The sequence below is a fragment of the Lepidochelys olivacea genome, assembly GCF_965140295.1.
Source record: "Lepidochelys olivacea isolate rLepOli2 genome assembly, chromosome: 6".
Lineage (NCBI taxonomy): Eukaryota > Metazoa > Chordata > Testudines > Cheloniidae > Lepidochelys > Lepidochelys olivacea.
This window is the reverse complement of record NC_140416.1, coordinates 6,703,195-6,724,158: the sequence shown is the minus strand read 5'-3', so window position 1 is coordinate 6,724,158 and position 20,964 is coordinate 6,703,195. Positions and strand designations below refer to the sequence as shown.

The 20,964-nt window shown below is 49.4% G+C and overlaps 1 protein-coding gene across 1 annotated transcript in view; it reads right to left on the bottom strand.

Annotated features, from left to right (window-relative positions):
• Positions 1-5,170, bottom strand: part of LOC311522719 (uncharacterized protein) — a gene marked incomplete at its 5' end in the record, with an annotated part of 82,899 nt that extends 77,729 nt beyond the window's left edge. Inside the window, 2 exons of the mRNA XM_084632207.1 lie at positions 1,982-2,519; positions 5,097-5,170. Coding sequence (XP_084488333.1) covers positions 1,982-2,519; positions 5,097-5,170 — 612 coding nt within the window. The remainder of the gene's footprint in view (positions 1-1,981; positions 2,520-5,096) is intronic.
• Positions 5,171-20,964: the final 15,794 nt, after the last annotated feature.

The following is a 20,964-nucleotide window of genomic DNA, read 5'->3' as shown; positions in this document are numbered from 1 at the left end:
TAAAATTTATTTGAGGACGACCCATCACTCTTCTGCTGGTAATAGCTCACCTTAAGTGATCACTCTCCTTACAGTGTGTATGGTAACACGCATTGTTTCATGTTCTCTATGTATATAAATCTCCACACTGTATTTTCCACTGAATGCATCTGATGAAGTGAGCTGTAGCTCACAAAAGCTTATGCTCAAATAAATTTGTTGGTCTCTAATGTGCCACAAGTCCTCCTTTTATTTTTAAGTATTAACTGTGGAGGTTATGAAATGTTGTTATCTGTATTGTATGAGTAAAAGGCAGCAGAACTGTACTTAGCTTGACTGAATGAGGATGTGTCCCTCAGTGCTTAATTTGTGCCAGGGCTGAGCCCCGGCACCTCTAGGCTGGGCAGTTCATAGCTCTGGGACCTCTGGGCTTGTCACATCAGTTATTAAAGTAACAAACTTGCTTGAGCCCCAGCACCTCTTTCCTTACAAATTAAGCACTGGTCATCTTCAACTGAACTGCACTCCCTAAGCAGGAGGTTTGGATGCCATATCCTAGTGCACAGAGAGAGAGGGTGGGGCACAGGTGTTTTGCTCGGTGTAGGTGACAGGCATTATTTGACCTGCCCTCTCTCCTGTTTACAGAGAGAGTTGATTAGGCTTCATAAGTGACCACAAGAGCTAAAAACACTGATAATTAGGTCTAAGTGCTTAAACCTGCTGTGGGAGTGTTTCTGTGGAAGAGACGGCCCGGCCTGCACTAGCTGTGAGGTTCCCCCACTGAGAGCTGGGTGGAACCTGAAGAGACAGACTCACAGAGGTCACAGTGGCAGCAGAAGGTGACAGTGCAGGGCCATTGGGGATGGAGCGGTAGAGTGAACGGTGGAACGACAAACAGCGGCCAGGGCATTGGACTACGTTTTAGTGACTTTGCTACAGAATGCTAGATTTGTGACTGGGAAACTTATATAAATATATGTTTCGTAGTAGGCCAATATTTTAAAAATGCATTATTTCCCAAGGCCATTATCTCACATCATCGCTACCTGAAGAGGTCATTATCTCGGGGAATTTCTGTACTGAACTTCTACTATTATAATTATTTTTATGTAAGAAGGACATTATTGGGTCAGACCAATGGTCCATCTATCCCAATATCCTGTCTTCCAGCAGGAATTATTCCAGGTGCTTCCGAGGGAATGACGAGAACCGCATGCAGCGTTCAAGATGAGGGTGTACCATGGATTTATATAGTAAAAATGGAGGAGCTGGGTTTGCCAGACTGATCAGCTAAGCCAATACTGACAACCTATATGAAAAGGCTGCAGAACACCTGGCCTCTGGACTGTATGGACATGCAAAAAGCCTTATCAGCCCGCCACTGTCAAAGCCAATTTTAGAAGAACCGAATGCGGCTGTTAAGAATGCTGGAGACACAACTCAGTTTCTGTGAACCAACAGGGCTGTGGCATCCTACTTTCCACTTAAGCAAGAGATACCAGACGCTACAGAAACGGGAGGCCAATGTTCAGGGCATTGTCACTTGTTCATCCCGAAGTTGGACACTCGTTTGGAACAAGACCAGCAAATGCTCCCCATCTGTCTGCAAGAAACTCAGCTGACTGGCTAGTCGCATGTGGTGTAAGAGTGAAAGACTCAGCCGTTGAAAAAGTGAAGCCCTCTCTCAACCCACCGCTCCGGCCGCTGCAGCTGTGACCCAGGGAGACCCCCCCGCACAGGCCCCCGGGGACTCGGGGTAAAGGGGTGGCGCCTGGCTCCGCATGTCCGCCCGGCTTTGTGGGCGGGTCCCGGGGCCCCAAAGCCGCTCCCCGGCCCCAGCGCTCCGCCTGCTGCAGCCCCTGACCCCCGGCCCCTGCCTGGCCGCGCTGAGCCGCTCCCAGCCCCGGGGTCACTAGCGCGGGAGGGACCCGGTCCCGGCCCCCCTCGGCCCCAGCCGCGACCAGCCAGTGCCCGGCCGGGGAGTCCCCGCCCCGCGTCCTACCTGCGCCGGCCCCGCTGCAGCCATCGCCGGGCTCGGCTCCGGCCCCGGCCGCTTCCTCCGCCCGGGCAGCGACCTCCCGCCCCGGGTGTCCGGGAAGGCCCCGCTCCGCCGCAGCCCCGCGCCTGCGCCTCCCGCTCCAGCCGCCGGGGGAGGCCCCCACGCAGGGACCTTCCGGCCCCGCCCCGCGCCCCCCGTGCGGCCCGGCTGGGAGCATCTGCCGCGGGGCGGGGGAACGCGGGGCGGGGCCGGCCCGAGGCTGCTGGAGACGAGCCGCTGCCCTGGCCCAGGCCCCGGGGCAGGGGCATAAAGCGGCGGATACTTTGCAAACCGGGGTCCCAAGTCCAGGGGCCGGGACTCGCCCCTCGTGGATCGATCGCGGGCGGCTCGGAGGAGGCGCGGGCTGCGGCAGGGGAGAGATCCCCAGCAGGGGCAGCTGCGGTGGGAGTTCACTGGGGCCGCCCCGTGCCGCCCCTCCTGGAGTGCGGGGCCCACGGGGAAGGGCAAGAGCCTGGAGTAGAAGGGGGCCCGCGGCTTGTTCCTGGGCAGAAGGAGGGGGCAGAGGGGACGAAACCCAGGGAGGGCCCAAGGAAGTGTCACTTATGTGACAAAGTGATGCCCCATGTCTGGGGGATCCAGATCCCCGCCCTGAGCTGCCCAGGTGAAAGCCGCTGCCCCCCAGGCAGAGACTTCAGTGGTGGCAGCCCGAGCTCCAGTTAATTTTGGCAGGTCTGATCTCCTGGACCCAGACCAAGAGTTTATTAAAATAGGCCGAGGTCAACGGTAGCGTGTGCCAGGGCTGGGGAGACACTGGAGCACAGATGTCTCTAGTCAGGAAAAAGAAAAGGAGGACTTGTGGCACCTTAAAGACTAAACAATTTATTTGAACATAAGCTTTCGTGAGCTACAGCTCACTTCATCGGAAAGAGGTGATTAAAGAGGGTGATCTTCTAGGGGAGGAGGTAAAACTCCTGGTCTTGGGGCAGTTGAAAACCATGGAGCCTTTAGCTGACAGTGAATGAGAGTGGGAAGGTTTACGGGGTACTTTCAATGTGGGAGTTCTTAAGAATTTCTCAGCTGATGCATTGGTGGGAAATAAGATAATATGACCTGTATCAAAAGGGAGTATGTCTCTGAATTCCCAGAAGCAAACTCTGAGAATAGGGGCAGCTATTTTGTGAGAGTCCAGCGGAGGGCAACAAAAATGATTAGGGGGCTGAAGCACATGACTTATGAGGAGAGGTTGAGGGAACTGGGCTTATTTAGTCTGCAGAAGAGAAGAGTGAGGGGGGATTTGTTAGCAGCCTTCAACTACCTGAAGGGGGGTTCCAAAGAGGATGGAGCTCGGCTGTTCTCAGTGGTGGCAGACAACAGAACAAGAAGCAATGGTCTCAAGTTACAATGCGGGAGGTCTAGGTTGGATATTAGGAAGCCCTATTTCACTAGGAGGGTGGCAAAGCTCTGGAATGGGTTACCTAGGGAGGTGGTGAAATCTCCTCAACAGGAACATATGCATACAAGAGGGTGAGTGACTGGGATGTACCTGTCTATTTGCTTACCCTGGAGTGCCCCAAGAGGCCACATGGAGTGCCCCATTTCATCTCCTGGATGGGAGAAAAGTCACGGGGCCCCTGGATCTCACTGGAGAGTCCCTGCAGGGTGGCTCTGAGGCAGAGGGGGAGCTGATGGCTGAACTTGTGCAAAAGTTTGGGGAAGCTTTAAAGACTATGATGGACATAGTTCAGAAAATCCTCACAAAGAGCTAAGCTGCTCAGATAGCCTGGTGTAGTCGCAATGTGTGTGAATGATCAGTTGATGCAGGGGGCTTGGAGCTGGTGTTACTCCCTGTAGAAAGGTACAAAATGCAGAACCCAGGCAGGAAGGCTGTGGAAAGGGTTACCAATGTTACCTAGAATACGCAAAGGTCCTGCATCAAGGTTGCTCCACAGACTGGTGATAAGCAGGTTAAAAGCAGATGACAATGGAGAAGCCATTGTAAACATGCCATGCTGTGCAGAGGAGGATCCTCAGACTGCCCCTCTAACTGATTTGATGGCTGAACGCCATAGCAACACTTCTCTCCAGAGTGCTGAGGTATGTGAAGAGTTAACCCCAGCTGAAAACGCAGAGGTTATTACCCTCTTGGGTGGTCAGCCCTGAATGAGTCGAGCTGCTCCCTTTTATACCTAGTCTCCAGCCGGAGCATGACCAGCAGGGCCAAGTCGTGGCCTCCTTGGCCCAGAGAGTAGATTTAACCCTCACAGTATCAGTGTGGGGCAAGTGTGCCCCGTCACACACACACCCTTTTAAGAGGGTGTCCGGTGGTGGTCCCTCTTTTCCTTCCTCACTTCCCGCCTGGGAGCAAAAGTCCACATTTGCGTGTGCCCTACCTGGTCAATGGGCTACTTTGAAGTCATAGGGCTGGAGCAATAGGTACCACCTCATAATTCAAGCATTGGTATCTTTCATAGTGTTGAGCCACTGGAGTGATGAATAATCTGTGACAACCTGGAAGGGGTTCCCCAGCAGGTAGTATCTTAGTGCATTGACCAGCCACTTTACCACCAAGGCCTCCTTCTCTATGGTTGAATACCTCTGCTCCTGGGGAAACAACTTTTGGCTCAAAAAGAGGACTGGATGTTCTTCTCCCTTGATCTTCTGGAACAACACTGCTCCCAGCCCCACTTTGGATGCATCCGTCTGAAGTATAAAGGGTTTAGCGAAGTCTGGGTAAAATAGGACTGATGCCGTAGTCAGTCAGTCCTTTAGATCCTGGAAGGCTCTCTCACATTCTGCTGACCATTGGATCTTTCGGGGTTGGGAGCTCTTGGTTAGGTCTGACAAGGGTGCCGCGAGTGTTGCGAAATCCAGCACAAAGCAGCGGTAGTACCCTGCCAAGCCTAAGAATTAGCATACCTGTCTCTTTGTTGTTGGCATCAGGCAGTCCTGCAGAGCTTGTACCTTGTCCACAAGTGGATGCAGGGTCCGTCACCCCATGGTGTATCCCAGGTAAGTTACTTCCAATTGTCTGAGGTGACATTTAGCAGGGTTGGCCGTGAGTCCAGCTTCCCCCAGGGCTTATAGCATGGACTTGAGGTATCAGAGGTGTTCCTCTCACGTATGACTGTACACCACTATATCATCTATGTAGGCCACTTCATATTGGCGGTGGGGTTGCAACAGCTGGTCCATGAGTTGTTGGAATGTGGCAGCAGTCCCACGTAGACCAAAAGGCATGGTAACTAAGTGGTACAATCCAAATGGGGTAGGGAAGGCTGTCTTCTCATAGGAAGCCGGGGTCAAGGGAATTTACCAACACCCCTTTGTCAAGTCTAGCGTTGAGATGAAATTGCCATTACCCAGTCACTCGAGGAAATCGTCTACCCGTGGTATGGGATAAGCATAGAATCGTAAGATCGCATTCACTTTTTGAAAGTCTATGCAAAATTGTATGGTCCCATCTGGCTTTGGGACCAGCACAATGAAACTTCTCCACTCGCTCCGCAATTTTTCTATTACTCTCATGTCTAGCATAGTCTGGAGCTCATTTTGGACCACATCCCACATCTTCTTCGGTAGGGGTCGGTGGTTCTCACGGACCCTTTGACGTGGGTGGTGATGTGGTGACTTACCAGTCTAGGCTGCCCTGGGTGGGTCGATAACACAGTGGGGAAGGCCTGGACTAGTTGTTGCAGCTCCCTCTGTTGCCTTGGGTCCAGTTCTGCCCTGACCATGATGGGTGTTGACGGGGTCACTGGCCAAGAGACCTAGCTCCAGTTCTGGGGGATACAGGGTGATCAGCAGCCCTTCCTGAGTTTTCCACTCCTTCAGGAGGTTCACATGGTAAGTCCAGACTTCCTTCCTTCTTCCCAGTAGCCGTACTTTATAGTCCACTGGCCCTACCTGTCGGACCACATTGAAAGGGCCCTGCCATTTAGCAAGCAGCTTGGATTCGGCTGAAGGTAGCAGGAGCAGAACACTAGCCCTGGGTTCAAAAGAGCGCAGCCTCACCCCTCAGTTGTATTGGTGGGCTTGGGTCTGTTGCACTGGCAGTAGATTTGCCCACCTGAACACTCCCAACTTCTGGAGTTGTTCGCATAGTTAAAGTATGAAGGGAAGTTACCCCATGACCAAGGATCCCTGCTCTTCCCTGGTCTCCTTCAGGAGGTCAAGGATCCTCCATGGCTGTCTCCCATAAAGTAGCTTGAAAGGTGAGAAGCCTGTGGAGGCCTGGGGACGTCCCGTACAGCAAACAATAAGGTTGGTAGTAGCTTGTCCCAGTGTCACGGGTTGTCATCTATGAACTTCCTTAGCATGGATTTCAATGTCCTGTTAAACCTTTCCACCAAGCCATCTGTCTGCGGATGGTGTACGGAGGTCTTAAGTGCTCGGATATTCAACAACCAGCACAACTCCGACATCAGTTTGGACGAGACGTTGGTTCCTTGGTTGGTCAGAATCTCCCTGGGTATCCCCACGTGGGAGAAGATTTTTAGAAGCTCGGCTGCTATGGTAGGGGCTGAGCCATTCCATAACGGGACAGCTTCGGGATATCTAGTGTCGTGGAGTCCCTGGGCGATGCTCTGGAACTGCTCCCTACGAAGCCAGGCAGGACTCTGGTGAAGTCTTCTGTCTGTGAGCAGACTGTCTGCAGGGCAAAAAGCTCACACAGCTTCCACCTTCCTGGGTCTGACCTCGGAGCATTCAGCATCCTCTGCCCCTCCATGCGCTTCCCACAGCGAGTCCGCCCAGGCGGGGTCCTGGGGAAGCCAGAGGGTCCTGCACCCCAACTTCACAGTCAGACGTGACTCTTAGCCAGCCAGTAAAACAGAGTTTTATTAGATGACACAAATGTGGTCTAAAACAGAGCTTGTAGGTACAGAGAACAGGACCTCGCAGCCAGTCCATGGGGGGGAGGGGAGGTAGGAGTGAGCCAGACAACCACGTCTGCACTTCACTCCTCGTCCCCAGCCAGTCCCAAACTGAAACTCTCTCCAGCCCCTCCTCCTCTGGGCTTTGTCCCTTTCCCGGGCCAGGAGGTCACCTGATCTCTTTGTCTTCAACCCTTTAGTTATCACCTTGTAGGGGGGAAGGGCCAGGCCACCAGTTGCCAGGAAACAGGGTGTCGGCCATTCTCTGTGTCCAGACCCCTGTACACACCTGCCCTCTAGGGCTCTGCAATGATCATACACCCTTATCCCACCACCTAGATACTTAAGAACTGCATAGGGGAAACTGAGGCACCCCCACAATATTCAGAGAAAACATTAAGAACAGTCCCACTTCTTCACACCTAGTCATGTAATCCACCACCACCAGTATATACTGACACCCAGAACCACTTTTTCCCAAGTGTCCTACGAGATCTAGACCAATTCGTTCAAATGGCACCCCAACCCCAGGGAGTGGTATCAAGGGGGCCTTCGGTACCCTTTTTGGCCTGGTGCGTTGACACTGCAGGCAGGCCTTGCCACAGTTCCGTACCTCGTGGTGATGCCGAGCCAGAAGAACCACTGTGCCACCCACTGTAGGGTCTTCTCCCTGCCTAGGTGCCCTGCCCAGGGCACTGAGTAGGCTAATCGTAGCAGGCCTCTCCTGTACTTCCAAGGAACCAGCAACTGCCACAGCTCTTCTTGGCTCTGAGGCTCCCTGACCACGCAGTACAGGCCGTCCTCACATACCTCAGACCTGTGGCCTTTGTTGTTCAGCCTCACTGTCTGGGTCAGGTGCCATCCTCGTTCCCAGATGCAGCTTAGGGTCTGGTCCTCTTGCTGATCCCTCATAAAATCCCCTTCTGTGTCTAGCCAGTTGGGGTCAGTCAGTACTAATCTTGGGGTGAGTGAGTTTGTTTGGCTGTTTGTTTTTCTTTCTCTTTCAGGTTATTTCAGTTACAGAGTCAATTGGGATTGTGTGTCTGGGGACTGTTTCGAGTCTTTGTTCCCTGGATCATCCTTGATCATCTTTGATCAGCCTCAGTGAGCCTTGTGATCACCCTTCCGCTGTGTAATTAACGAGCTGGTAGAGCTGACCTAGGAGAGAAGGCCTTAACAGCCAGAGGCTAAGCGACCAAGGGGAGCTAGGGAACAGGAGACCGCGAACAAGGGAGTTTGTGGGAGGGAGACATAATATAATCGCTATGGTTAGGAAGGGCTGCATCACCAATGCCAACACTGCTCCCGTCTCCTCCACCTGCGCCTGTATCCAGACAGACAAGCTAACCATGGATGCCTCTGCCCAGATCCTGGTGTGGATTTGCAGATTTCCCACTCTCAGAAAGCCAGGCTGGGGGGACCATCCAGTGTGAAATGTGCCTGCTGGTGGAATCTCTCAGGAAGCAGATGGGAGAGCTACAGGAGGAGGTGGCTAGGCTGAGGAGCATCCGTGCCCACGAGGAATTCCTCAAGAGTAGTCATGTGGAGACATCCAAGGCTGAGGACACTATCCAGCTATAGAGGACTGCTGTCACACCACAGGGGGAGGAGGATATGGCTCTATCACAGGGAGGACACTGGTGTTAGAGGGCTTATTCCTTCGCCCGCTTACTTCCCTAGTCCTTCTCGCATGAACAGAGAGCAACAATACCCAAAGTCCAAAGGTGCAAACAATTCAATGTTTATTGGGGAGAACTTCCAGCAATTCCAATTTCCTTCCTTAGTGTCCCCCTTCCCAGCTCTGACACCACAGAGCCTTGCCTGTGTCCCTGTTTCCATTTCCTGTTCCCCCCGTTTAGCAAAACATAATTCCAATTCCCCCACTCCCGTTCCCTGTTCCCATTCCTCCCCCTTACTTCCTGACTGACTGCAGACTATATAGTAAAACTTGAGTTCTGTTTAGCTATACCTTAACCAATCATTTTACTGAAATGTAACTAACCAATCCTAACATTTTGTAACTTGATTATTTAACCAATTATATCCCACCACCTTAATTGGTTCACACCCAGCAAAATTAATTATACAGCAGACAGAAACAATCACAGAACCAGGCAGAGATTATACAAACAGACAAACAATAGCAAAGTGGGAACTATAATGACAAAACAATACAGAAGTGAGGATTTCACATCCCAGCTATTGATAAGTGAGTTCTTGCCAGACAGGATGCTATCAAACTAAGTTTCCTTTTACATCTTTTAGGCACTTCCCTTTCTCTGGAGGTGACAGGCACTATCAGGACAGGATTGTATTCCTAACAGCCCAATAGCACCTTCTTTCAATGTGACTAGTTTGGAATGTAAGGAGGTGACCATTCACTTCCCAGCTTATGGCTGCCTCTGCTGCTTAGCCAGAGGTCTTAGCCTAAGAACAGGGCCTCAGACTGTCACAGTGAGAAAAGGCCCTATACAGTCAGACAGTGATTTTGATTCTTTCTTTTGTACCTCTATAACTAGCTAAGTGGTAAGAATACATTTAAATTCTTAAAGTATAGGTCTTTGCAGCCAGACCTGAATATCTATATCCTAACAACTGGCTCCTGGTTACTTCTGGCAGTAGGCAGTGCTCCACCCCTACTCCCAACCAGGGCTGGATTACCCAATAGGCAGACTAAACACGTGCTTAGGGCACCAGCAAAGCAGGGGGCATCCAAAAAAATTAGATTTTTTTTGGAAAAAATTTGATATTTCAAAAAAAGCATCGAAGTAGTCATCATGGGAAAAATCAGAACCTTGTTAGACTTCCTTACGCTCCACTACACAGTCTTCCCCCATTTTTCTGTTCTCTTTTTATTACTTATCCCCACCTAAACCAGGGGGCGTCCTACTAACGTAGATCGAAATAGTGCGAGGAAATAAGATCCTGTCATGTATTGCAATAAATTTGTTTTATTATTGATATATTCTTCTGAGTTATACGTACTTGATTCTTTTTTTTTCCTTTTATATATATATATATAGTGTACATTATGTAATTTGTTTTTTTTTTTAGTTCAGATAACTGAGATAAGGGGCAGGATGAAACCTAACCAACTGAGTGGGCCATATCTCAAAATATGGGAATGCTGGCAAAGGTAACCCATCATACTTATCCAAGACAATATGTGATGAATTCATTGGTCTAATGAGTGACAAAGTTCGTTCAGCTATTGTGGATGAAATAAGTATTGATGGGTACTTCAGTTTACCTGTCGACTCTACACCTGATCTTTCACATATTGATCAACTGAGTATTGTACTAAGATATGTGTCTCCCACAGATGGAAAACCAGTTGAACAATTTATAACGTTCCTCAATTTGAAAAGCCACACTGGTGAAGAAATGGCAAATCAAGTACTGCATTATCTGTGCCAAGTTTGCAAAATAGATTTCTCAAAGTGCAGAGGTCAATCTTACGACAACGCTGCCAACATGTCAGGGCGTTATCAAGGAATGCAGAAGAAGCTTTTAGAACAGAACAAATGTGCCATATTCATACCATGTGCTGGACACTCTCTCAATCTTTTTGGCCGCAGTGCTGTTGATTGTTGTCCGGTGGCAGTAAGTTTTTTCTCAACAGTCCAGTTACTTTATACATTTTTCTCTGCCTCAACACACCGATGGGCAGTTCTTCAAACACATTTGGGCAATGATCGTGTGTTGAAATCTCTTTCTAATACTCGCTGGGAGGCACATGCCGTGGCAACAAGTGCAGTTCTGGAGTCCCACTCAAAGATTGTGGATGCATTAGAAAGTATAGCCGAAGACCAATCACAAAAGGGAGAAACTAGACGAGAGGCAGAAAACATTGCAAACAAGATGCAAGAACTAGAGTTTGTATTCATGTGGAATGAGATTTTACAACACTTTTACCACACAAGTCAAGCTCTCCAAGAAAAAGAATTGGATTTGAAAACATGTGCAGACCTCTGTCAATCATTAGCGGACCACTTACACACTTTGAGGAATGATTTCGAAAGATTTAAAAACATATCAAAAGATATCTTGCCTGATACTAACTACAAAGAAGCCCAGTCCCTCAAGCGAATCAGGAAAAAAACAAGCAAATGATAGCAGTGCAACAGAAACAGCATCAAATCCTAGAGACAAATTTCACGTATCTACTTACTACGCTATAATTGATACACTTGAAGCTCATATGAAAAGGAGAGGTGAAGTGTACAAAGAAGTATCAAGTAGATTTTCTTTTCTAAATGATATGGACTTATCTGACTAACAATATTCACAAGGTTCCCAAAAGCTAGTTGACTCATACCCTGTTGACTTGAACATGAATCTCTGTGGAGAAGTACGGCAGTTCCACAGTTATATGCGCGCAACGTTTAATGAAACAGGAAAAATGAAATTCAATCACATTGATCTTCATGACACAATACTGAAAGACGGAATACAATGTGTATTTCCAAATGTAGAGTTCTTACGACGTATTTTTCTAACATTGATAATTACTAACTGCTCCGCAGAATGCTCTTTTTCTCATCCGAAAAGAATAAAAAACCCTCAGAGAACAACAATGTGTCAGGACAGACTTGATTCACTTTCCCTATTGTGTATGGAAGCGGACATGCTTCATCAAGTTAGCTTCGATGAACTTATCCAGAATTTTGCAATCAGAAAATCTAGAAAGAAGCTATTTTAATTTCAGCATACATGTAAGTTTTGTGTCATTTTGAAAAATAAAATTTTATTTTACGGTATAGTATTATTTTTATTTTGAATTACATATGGGGGGGCACCATAATCTTTTCAGTGCTTAGGGCCTCTAACGGTCTTAATACGGCTCTGCTCCCAACCCACCCACCATGGTGATGGAAAACAGATATGCTGCCCTGGGAACGAGCAATGAGGAATCACCCCCAAAGGTGGAGGAGGAGAAGCCGTGTACCCCCAAGGCTGGGAGGATCACAGCCACCACTCCCAGGAGGTAACGTAGAGTAGTGGTGGTTGGTGCCCCTCTTCTGAGGGGGATGGAGGCATCCATCTATCACCCTGACATGGCATCCCGGGAGGTATGCTGCCCGCCAGGGGCCCATATCCGAAACGTTATGGAAAGATTGTCAAGGATCATCCGGCCCTCTGACTGCTATCCCATGCTACTCATCCATGTGGGCACTAATGATACTGTGAGGTATGACCCTCAGCAAATCAGAAGTGACTACAGGGCTCTGGGAGTATGGGTGAAAGAGTTCAGTGCACAGGTGGTGTTCTCTTCGATCCTTCTGGTCAAGGGTAGGGGCTCAGGCAGAGACAGGTGCATCCTGGAGGTGAATGCCTGGCTGTGAGGATGGTATCGCCAGGAGGGCTTCAGCTTCCTTGACCATGGGATACTGTTCCAGGAAGAAGGACTGCTAAGCAGAGATGGGGTCCACCTATCGAGGAAGGGGAAGAGCATATTTGGATACAGACTGGCTAACCTGGTGAGGTGGGCTTTAAACTAGGCCCTGGTCTACACTAGGACTTTAGGTCAAATTTAGCAGCATTAAATCGATGTAAACCTGCACCCGTCCACACGATGAAGCCCTTTATTTCGACTTAAAGGGCTCTTAAAATCGATTTCCTTACTCCACCCCTGACAAGTGGATTAGCGCTTAAATCGGCCTTGCCGGCTCGAATTTGGGGTACTGTGGACACAATTCAATGGTATTGGCCTCTGGGAGCTATCCCAGAGTGCTCCATTGTGACCGCTCTGGACAGCACTCTCAACTCAGATGCACTGGCCAGGTAGACAGGAAAAGAACCGCGAACTTTTGAATCTCATTTCCTGTTTGGCCAGCATGGCAAGCTGCAGGTGACCATGCAGAGCTCATCAGCAGAGGTGACCATGATGGAGTCCCAGAATCGCAAAAGAGCTCCAGCATGGACCGAACGGGAGGTACGGGATCTGATCGCTGTTTGGGGAGAGGAATCCGTGCTATCAGAACTCCGTTCCAGTTTTCGAAATGCCAAAACCTTTGTCAAAATTTCCCAGGGCATGAAGGACAGAGGCCATAACAGGGACCCGAAGCAGTGCTGCGTGAAACTGAAGGAGCTGAGGCAAGCCTACCAGAAAACCAGAGAGGCGAACGGCCGCTCCGGGTCAGAGCCCCAAACATGCCGCTTCTATGATGAGCTGCATGCCATTTCAGGGGGTTCAGCCACCACTACCCCAGCCGTGTTGTTTGACTCCTTCAATGGAGATGGAGGCAACACGGAAGCAGGTTTTGGGGACGAAGAAGATGATGATGATGATGAGGTTGTAGATAGCTCACAGCAAGCAAGCGGAGAAACCGGTTTTCCCGACAGCCAGGAACTGTTTCTCACCCTGGACCTGGAGCCAGTACCCCCCGAACCCACCCAAGGCTGCCTCCTGGACCCAGCAGGCGGAGAAGGGACCTCTGGTGAGTGTACCTTTTAAAATACTATACATGGTTTAAAAGCAAGCATGTGAAAGGATTACTTTGCCCTGGCATTCGCGGTTCTCCTGGATGTACTCCCAAAGCCTTTGCAAAAGGTTTCTGGGGAGGGCAGCCTTATTGCATCCTTCATGGTAGGACACTTTACCACTCCAGGCCAGTAACACGTACTCGGGAATCATTGTAGAACAAAGCATTGCAGTGTATGTTTGCTGGCATTCAAACAACATCTGTTTTTTATCTCTCTGTGTTATCCTCAGGAGAGTGAGATATAATTCATGGTCACCTGGTTGAAATAGAGTGCTTTTCTTCAGGGGACACTCAGAGGAGCCCATTCCTGCTGGGCTGTTTGCCTGTGGCTAAACAGAAATGTTCCCCGCTGTTAGCCACGGGGAGGGGGGAGGGTTGAGGGGGTAGCCACGCGGTGGGGGGAGGCAAAATGTGACCTTGTAACGAAAGCACATGTGCTATGTATGTAATGTTAACAGCAAGGTTTACCCTGAAACAGTGTAGCCACTGTTTTATAAAATGTGTCTTTTTAAATACCGCTGTCCCTTTTATTTCTCCACCAGCTGCATGTGTTTCAATGATCACAGGATCTTCTCCTTCCCAGAGGCTAGTGAAGCTTAGAAAGAAAAAAAAACGCACTCGCGATGAAATGTTCTCCGAGCTCATGCTGTCCTCCCATACTGACAGAGCACAGACGAATACGTGGAGGCAAATAATGTCAGAGTGCAGGAAAGCACAAAATGACCGGGAGGAGAGGTGGCGGGCTGAAGAGAGTAAGTGGCGGGCTGAAGAGAGGGCTGAAGCTCAAATGTGGCGGCAGCGTGATGAGAGGAGGCAGGATTCAATGCTGAGGCTGCTGGAGGACCAAACCAGTATGCTCCAGTGTATGGTTGAGCTGCAGCAAAGGCACCTGGAGCACAGACTGCCACTGCAGCCCCTCTGTAACCAACTGCCCTCCTCCCCAAGTTCCATAGCCTCCACACCCAGACGCCCAAGAACGCAGTGGGGGGGCCTCCGGCCAACCAGCCACTTCACCACAGAGGATTGCCCAAAAAAAAAGAAGGCTGTCATTCAATAAATTTTAAAGTTGTAAACTTTTAAAGTGCTCTGCTTAAAGTGCTGTGTGGCATTTTCCTTCCCTCCTCCAGCACCCCTCCTGGGCTAAATTGGTAGTCATCCCCCTATTTGTGTGATGAATGAATAAAGAATGCATGAATGTGAAGCAACAATGACCTTATTGCCTCTGCAAGCGGTGATTGAAGGGAGGAGGGGCGGGTGGTTAGCTTACAGGGAAGTAGAGTGAACCAAGGGGTGGGGGGTTTCATCAAGGAGAAACAAACAGAACTTTCACACCGTAGCCTGGCCAGTCATGAAACTGGTTTTCAAAGCTTCTCTGATGCGTACCGCGCCCTCCTGTGCTCTTCTAACCGCCCTGGTATCTGGCTGCGCGTAACCAGCAGCCAGGCGATTTGCCTCAACCTCCCACCCCATCATAAACATCTCCCCCTTACTCTCACAGATATTGTAGAGCACACAGCAAGCAGTAATAACAATGGGAATATTGGTTTCGCTGAGGTCTAAGCGAGTCAGTAAACTGCGCCAGCGCGCCTTTAAACGTCCAAATGCACATTCTACCACCATTCTGCACTTGCTCAGCCTGTAGTTGAACAGCTCCTGACTACTGTCCAGGCTGCCTGTGTACGGCTTCATGAGCCATGGCATTAAGGGGTAGGCTGGGTCCCCAAGGATACATATAGGCATTTCAACATCCCCAACAGTTATTTTCTGGTCTGGGAATAAAGTCCCTTCCTGCAGCTTTTGAAACAGACCAGAGTTCCTGAAGATGCGAGCATCATGCACCTTTCCCGGCCATCCCACGTTGATGTTGGTGAAATGTCCCTTGTGATCCACCAGTGCTTGCAGCACTATTGAAAGGTACCCCTTGCGGTTTATGTACTCGGCGGCTTGGTGCTCTGGTGCCAAGATAGGGATATGGGTTCCGCCTATGGCCTCACCACAGTTAGGGAATCCCATTGCAGCAAAGCCATCCACTATGACCTGCACATTTCCCAGGGTCACTACCCTTGATATCAGCAGATCTTTGATTGCGTGGGTTACTTGCATCACAGCAGCCCCCACAGTAGATTTGCCCACTCCAAATTGATTCCCAACTGACCGGTAGCTGTCTGGCGTTGCAAGCTTCCACAGGGCTATCGCCACTCGCTTCTCAACTGTGAGGGCTGCTCTCATCTTGGTATTCATGCGCCTCAGGGCAGGGGAAAGCAAGTCACAAAGTTCCATGAAAGTGCCCTTACGCATGCGAAAGTTTTGCAGCCGCTGAGAATCGTCCCAGACCTGCAACACTATGCGGTCCCACCAGTCTGTGCTTGTTTCCCGAGCCCAGAATCGGCGTTCCACAGCATGAACCTGCCCCATTAGCACCATGATGCATGCATTGGCAGGGCCCATGCTTTCAGAGAAATCTGTGTCAATGTCCTGATCACTCACGTGCCCGCGCTGACGTCGCCTCCTCGCCCGGTATCGCTTTGCCCGGTTCTGGTGCTGCATATACTGCTGGATAATGCGTGTGGTGTTTAATGTGCTCCTAATTGCCAAAGTGAGCTGAGCGGCCTCCATGCTTGCCTTGGTATGGCATCCGCACAGAAAAAAGGCGCAGAACGATTGTCTGCCGTTGCTCTGACGGAGGGAGGGGCGACTGATGACATGGCTTACAGGGTTGGCTTCAGGGAGCTAAAATCAACAAAGGGGGTGTCTTTACATCAAGGAGTATTTCAGGCAGGACTTCACGGAGAGTTCCAATAAGAAATGGTGCACCTAAGTTATTGTTCTTATTGGAACAAGGAGGTTAGCCTGGCCTCTGATTGATACATGGCTAGATTTACCTCGCTGCACCTTCTCTGTGAGTGACTGCAGTGTGACCTAGAGGAATGAGTCCCCTAGACGGGGAGGAAGAAAATGAGTACAAAACAAATCTTGTCTATTTCTTGTTTTGATCCACTCCATCTATCTTTTACATCTTTGGCTGGCAGCAGACGGTGCAGAAGGACTGCATGCCATCCACATCTCATGGCTGCTCGGCAGAAGATGGTACAGTACGACTACTACCCATCCTCATCTCTTGCCTGCCCGGCAGAAGATGGTACAGTACGACTACTAGCCATCCTCATCTCTTGCCTGCCCGGTAGAAGATGGTACAGTACGACTGCTAGCAATCCTCATCTCTTGCCTGCCCGGCAGAAGATGGTACAGTACGACTGCTAGCAATCCGTATCGCCTGCCTGCTCACCATAAGATGGTTCAATAGGACTGACTGCAGGACTAAAGAGAATGACCTGGTCAAGTCACTCCAAATTTAGTCCCTGCGCCCATGTCTGCCCAGGTCCTCCCAGCCGACGTGGCCAGGAGCACCTCGGACACGACGAGGACGGCTACCAGTCGTACTGCACCGTCTGCTGCCAGAAGGCAAGGGGTTGCTGCTACTGTGTAGCAAAGCCGTACCGCGTCTGCCAGCACCCAGGAGACATAGGGTGACGGTTACCTGAGCGGGCTCCATGCTTGCCGTGGTATGGCGTCTGCACAGGTAACTCAGGAAAAAAGGCGCGAAACGATTGTCTGCCCTTGCTTTCACGGAGGGAGGGAGGGAATGGGGGCCTGACGATACGTACCCAGAACCACCCGCGACAATGTTTTAGCCCCATCAGGCATTGGGATCTCAACCCAGAATTCCAATGGGCAGCGGAGACTGCGGGAACTGTGGGATAGCTATCCACAGTGCAATGCTCTGGAAGTCGACTCTAGCCTCGGTACTGTGGAAGCGCTCCGCTGAGTTAATGCACTTAGAGCATTTTCTGTGGGGACACACACACTCGAATATATAAAACCGATTTCTAAAAAACTGACTTCTATAAATTCGACCTTATTCCGTAGTGTAGACATACCCTGAGTTCAAAGGGGGTAGGTGACCAAAGCCCACAGGTAAGTCAAAAACATGGAGACCTGGGAGAAGGTTTGGAATTTGGGGGGCGCATGGGCTGTTATATCTGGGATAAGGGAAAGACAAGACAGAACTGGGGGTTGGGGGAAATCAAATCAATATCTTAGATGTCTTTATAGGAAGGGGAGAAGTATGGGGAATAATCAGGAAGAACTCGAAATGCTAGTAAATAAACACAACTATGACATAGTTGGCATCACAGAGACTTGGTGGGATAATACGCATGACTGGAAGATTGGTATAGAAGGGTACAGCTTGTTCAGGAAGGACAGACAGGGAAAAAAGGGAGAAGGTGTTGCCTTATATATTAAAAATGTATATACACTTGGACTGAGGTTGAGATGGAAATAGGAGACAGACTTGCTGAAAGACTCTGGGTAAGGAAAAAAGGGGTAAAAAACAAGGGTGATGTCATGGTAGGGGTCTACTACAGACCACCAAACCAGGAAGAAGAGGTGGCTGAGGCTTTTTTTAAACAACTAACAAAATTATCCAAACTCAGGACTTGGTGGTGATGGGGGACTTCAACTACCCAGACATCTGTTGGGAAAATAACACCACAGGGCACAGATTATCCAACAAGTTCTTGGAATGTATTGGAGACCATTTTTTTATTTCAGAAGGTTGAGAAAGCTACTAGGGGACAGGCTGTTCTAGATTTGATTTTGACAAATAGGGAGGAACTGGTTGAGAATTTGAAAGTGGAAGGGAGCTTGGGTGAAAATGATCATGAAATGATAGAGTTCATGATTCTAGGGAATGGTAGGAGAGAGAACAGCAAAATAAAGACAATGGATTTCAAGAAGGCAGACTTTAGCAAACTCAGGGAATTGGCAGGTAAGATCCCATGGGAAGCAAGTCTAAGGGGAAAAACAATTGAAGACAGTTGGCAGTTTTTCAAAGAGACATTATTACAGGCACAAGAGCAAACTATCCCACTGAATAGGAAAGATAGGAAGTATGGCAAGAGACCACCCTGGCTTAACCAGGAGATCTTCAACAATCTAAAAATAAAAAAAAAGTCCTACAAAAAGTGGAAACTAGGTCAAATTAGAAAGGATGAATATAAACAAATAACAAGTACTGTATGCAGGGACAAAATTAGAAAGACCAAGGCACAAAACGAGATCAAACTAGCTAGAGACATAAAGGGTAACAAGAAAACATTTTACAAATACATTAGAAGCAAGAGGAAGACCAAGGACAGGGTAGGTCCGTTACTCTATGAGGGGGGAAAAACAATAACAGAAAATGTGGAAATGGCAGAGGTGCTTAATGACTTTTTTTATTTGGTTTTCACCAAGAAGGTTGATGGTGATTGGACATCTAACAAAGTGAATGCCAGTGAAAATGAGGTAGGACCAAAGGCTAAAATAGGGAAAGAACAAGTTAAAAATTACTTAGACAAGTTAGATGTCTTCAAGTCACCAGGGCCTGATGAAATGCATCTTAGAATACTCAAGGAGATGACATTAGCGATTATCTTTGAAAAGTCATGGAAGACAGAAGAGATTCCAGAAGACTTGAAAAGGACAAATATCGTGCCCATCTATAAAAAGGGAAATAAGGACAACCTGGGGAACTACAGACCAGTCAGCTTAACTTCTGTACCCGGAAAGATAATGGAACAAATAATTAAGTAATCAATTTGCAAACATCTAGAATTTAATAAGGTGATAAGTAACAGTCAGCATAGATTTGTCAAGAACAAATCATGTCAAACCAACCTGATAGCTTTCTTTGACAGGGTAACAAGCCTTGTGGATAGGGCAGAAGCAGGTGACATGGTATATCTTGACCTTAATAAAGCTTTTGATACTGTCTCGCATGACCTCATAAACAAACTAGGGAAATGCAACCTAGATGGAGCTACTACAAGGTGACCTATGAGGGAAGATTGAAAAAATTGGGTTTGTTTAGTCTGGAGAAGAGAAGACTGAGAGGGGATGTGATAACATTTTCAAGTACCTAAAAGGTTGTTACAAGGCAGAGGGGGAAAAATTGTTGTTCTTAACCTCTGAGGATACCAATGGGCTTAAATTGCAGCAAGGGCTGTTTAGGTTGGACATTAGGAAAAACTTCCTAACTGTCAGGGTGGTTAAGCACTGGAATAAATTGCCTAGGGAGGTTGTGGAATCTGCATCATTGGAGATTTTTAAGAGCAGGTTAGACAAACACCTGTCAGGAATGGTCTAGATCAGATGTGGGCAAACTACAGCCCACGGGCCACATGCGGCCCGCGGGACCATCCTGCCCGGCCCGTGAGCTCCCTGCCGGGGAGGCTCCCCCCCGGCCCCTCCCCCGCTGTTCCCCCTACCCCGCAGACTCAGCACGCTGCACCGCCAGCACTTTGGGCGGCGCTCTCCTGCAGGGCAGCGCCTCTGGCTTCAGCTGGGCGGCGCGGCTCCGGACATGCTGCTCTGAGTGGCATGGTAAGGGGGCCGGGGCCGGGGGGGTTGGATATGGGGCAGGAGGTCCCAGGGGGCAGTCAGGGGACAGGGAGCAAGGGGCAGTTGAATAGGGCAGAGGTTCATGGGGGGGCAGGGGATGGGGAACAGAGGGGATTGGATAGGGGGTGGGGTCCCAGGGGGCCTGTCAGGGGGCAGGAGTGTGAATAGGGGTCGGGGCAGTCAGGACAGGGAGCAGGGAGGGTTGGATGGGTGGGGGGTTCTGAGGGGTGAAGGGTTCATGTTTAGCTATTCCACCTGGAAGCAGGCGGGGCACACCCTGACTGTTTCCTAGGAGCAATGCACACATTGCTCTATCCAAGGACAAGGGCTAGATATGAACCATGAGAACTTGATTGTTGGGACAGCAACTGTGGGAAGCTTTCTTAGCCTGGGCTCAAGGCCTGAGAACCAGGATTGTAGTAGATAAAGGATGGTAAATAAGTATATTAATCAACGTCATACATTCCTTTGTGTATCTTTTTGCGGTAGCAGTGTGTAATGCTTAGGGGGGAGAAATATAATAAAAGGAGAAGGTGGAAGGCGGGGGGGGCAGAACAGCCCATCTCAGCTGACCAGCCTGCTTGCTTGCATAAAGCTGTGTTCTGTCTCATCATTGAACCGCCACAGAGGGGGGCAGTCAAGGGGTGGGAAGTGGGAGAGGTTGGATGGGGGGCGGGGGCCAGGCTGTTTGGGGGGCACAGTCTTCCCTACCTGGCCCTCCATCCAGTTTTGCACCCCAATGTGGCCCTCAGGCCAAAAAGTTTGCCCATCTCTGTCCTAGATAATACTTACTCCTGCCATGAGTGCAGGGGTCTGGACTAGATGACTTCTCGAGGTCCCTTCCAGTCCTATAATTCTATTCTATAAAAGGGCAGCCCAACAGTACACCAGGTAGAAATCTGGTCAAAAAGGCTAAACAAGACAAAGTTAAAATGGTTCTGTTCTTCACAGTTTATACCATGGAAAGGGGATTTCGAGCAGTAACCTCTAATTGGCCCCACCAAGGGGGGCTTAGAAAACTGTGTATTTTGTCTCTCGGAGTTCTAAGAGAAGGCTGGCACCAGCAGAAGAACACCAGTGACCTGGGCACAATGATAAAGAAGCTGCTGGCCCAACTGTGTGTGTGTGTGTGTATTTTATGGTATATGTTATTTGTCTGGTACACAATCCTATTCGCACGCCTGTC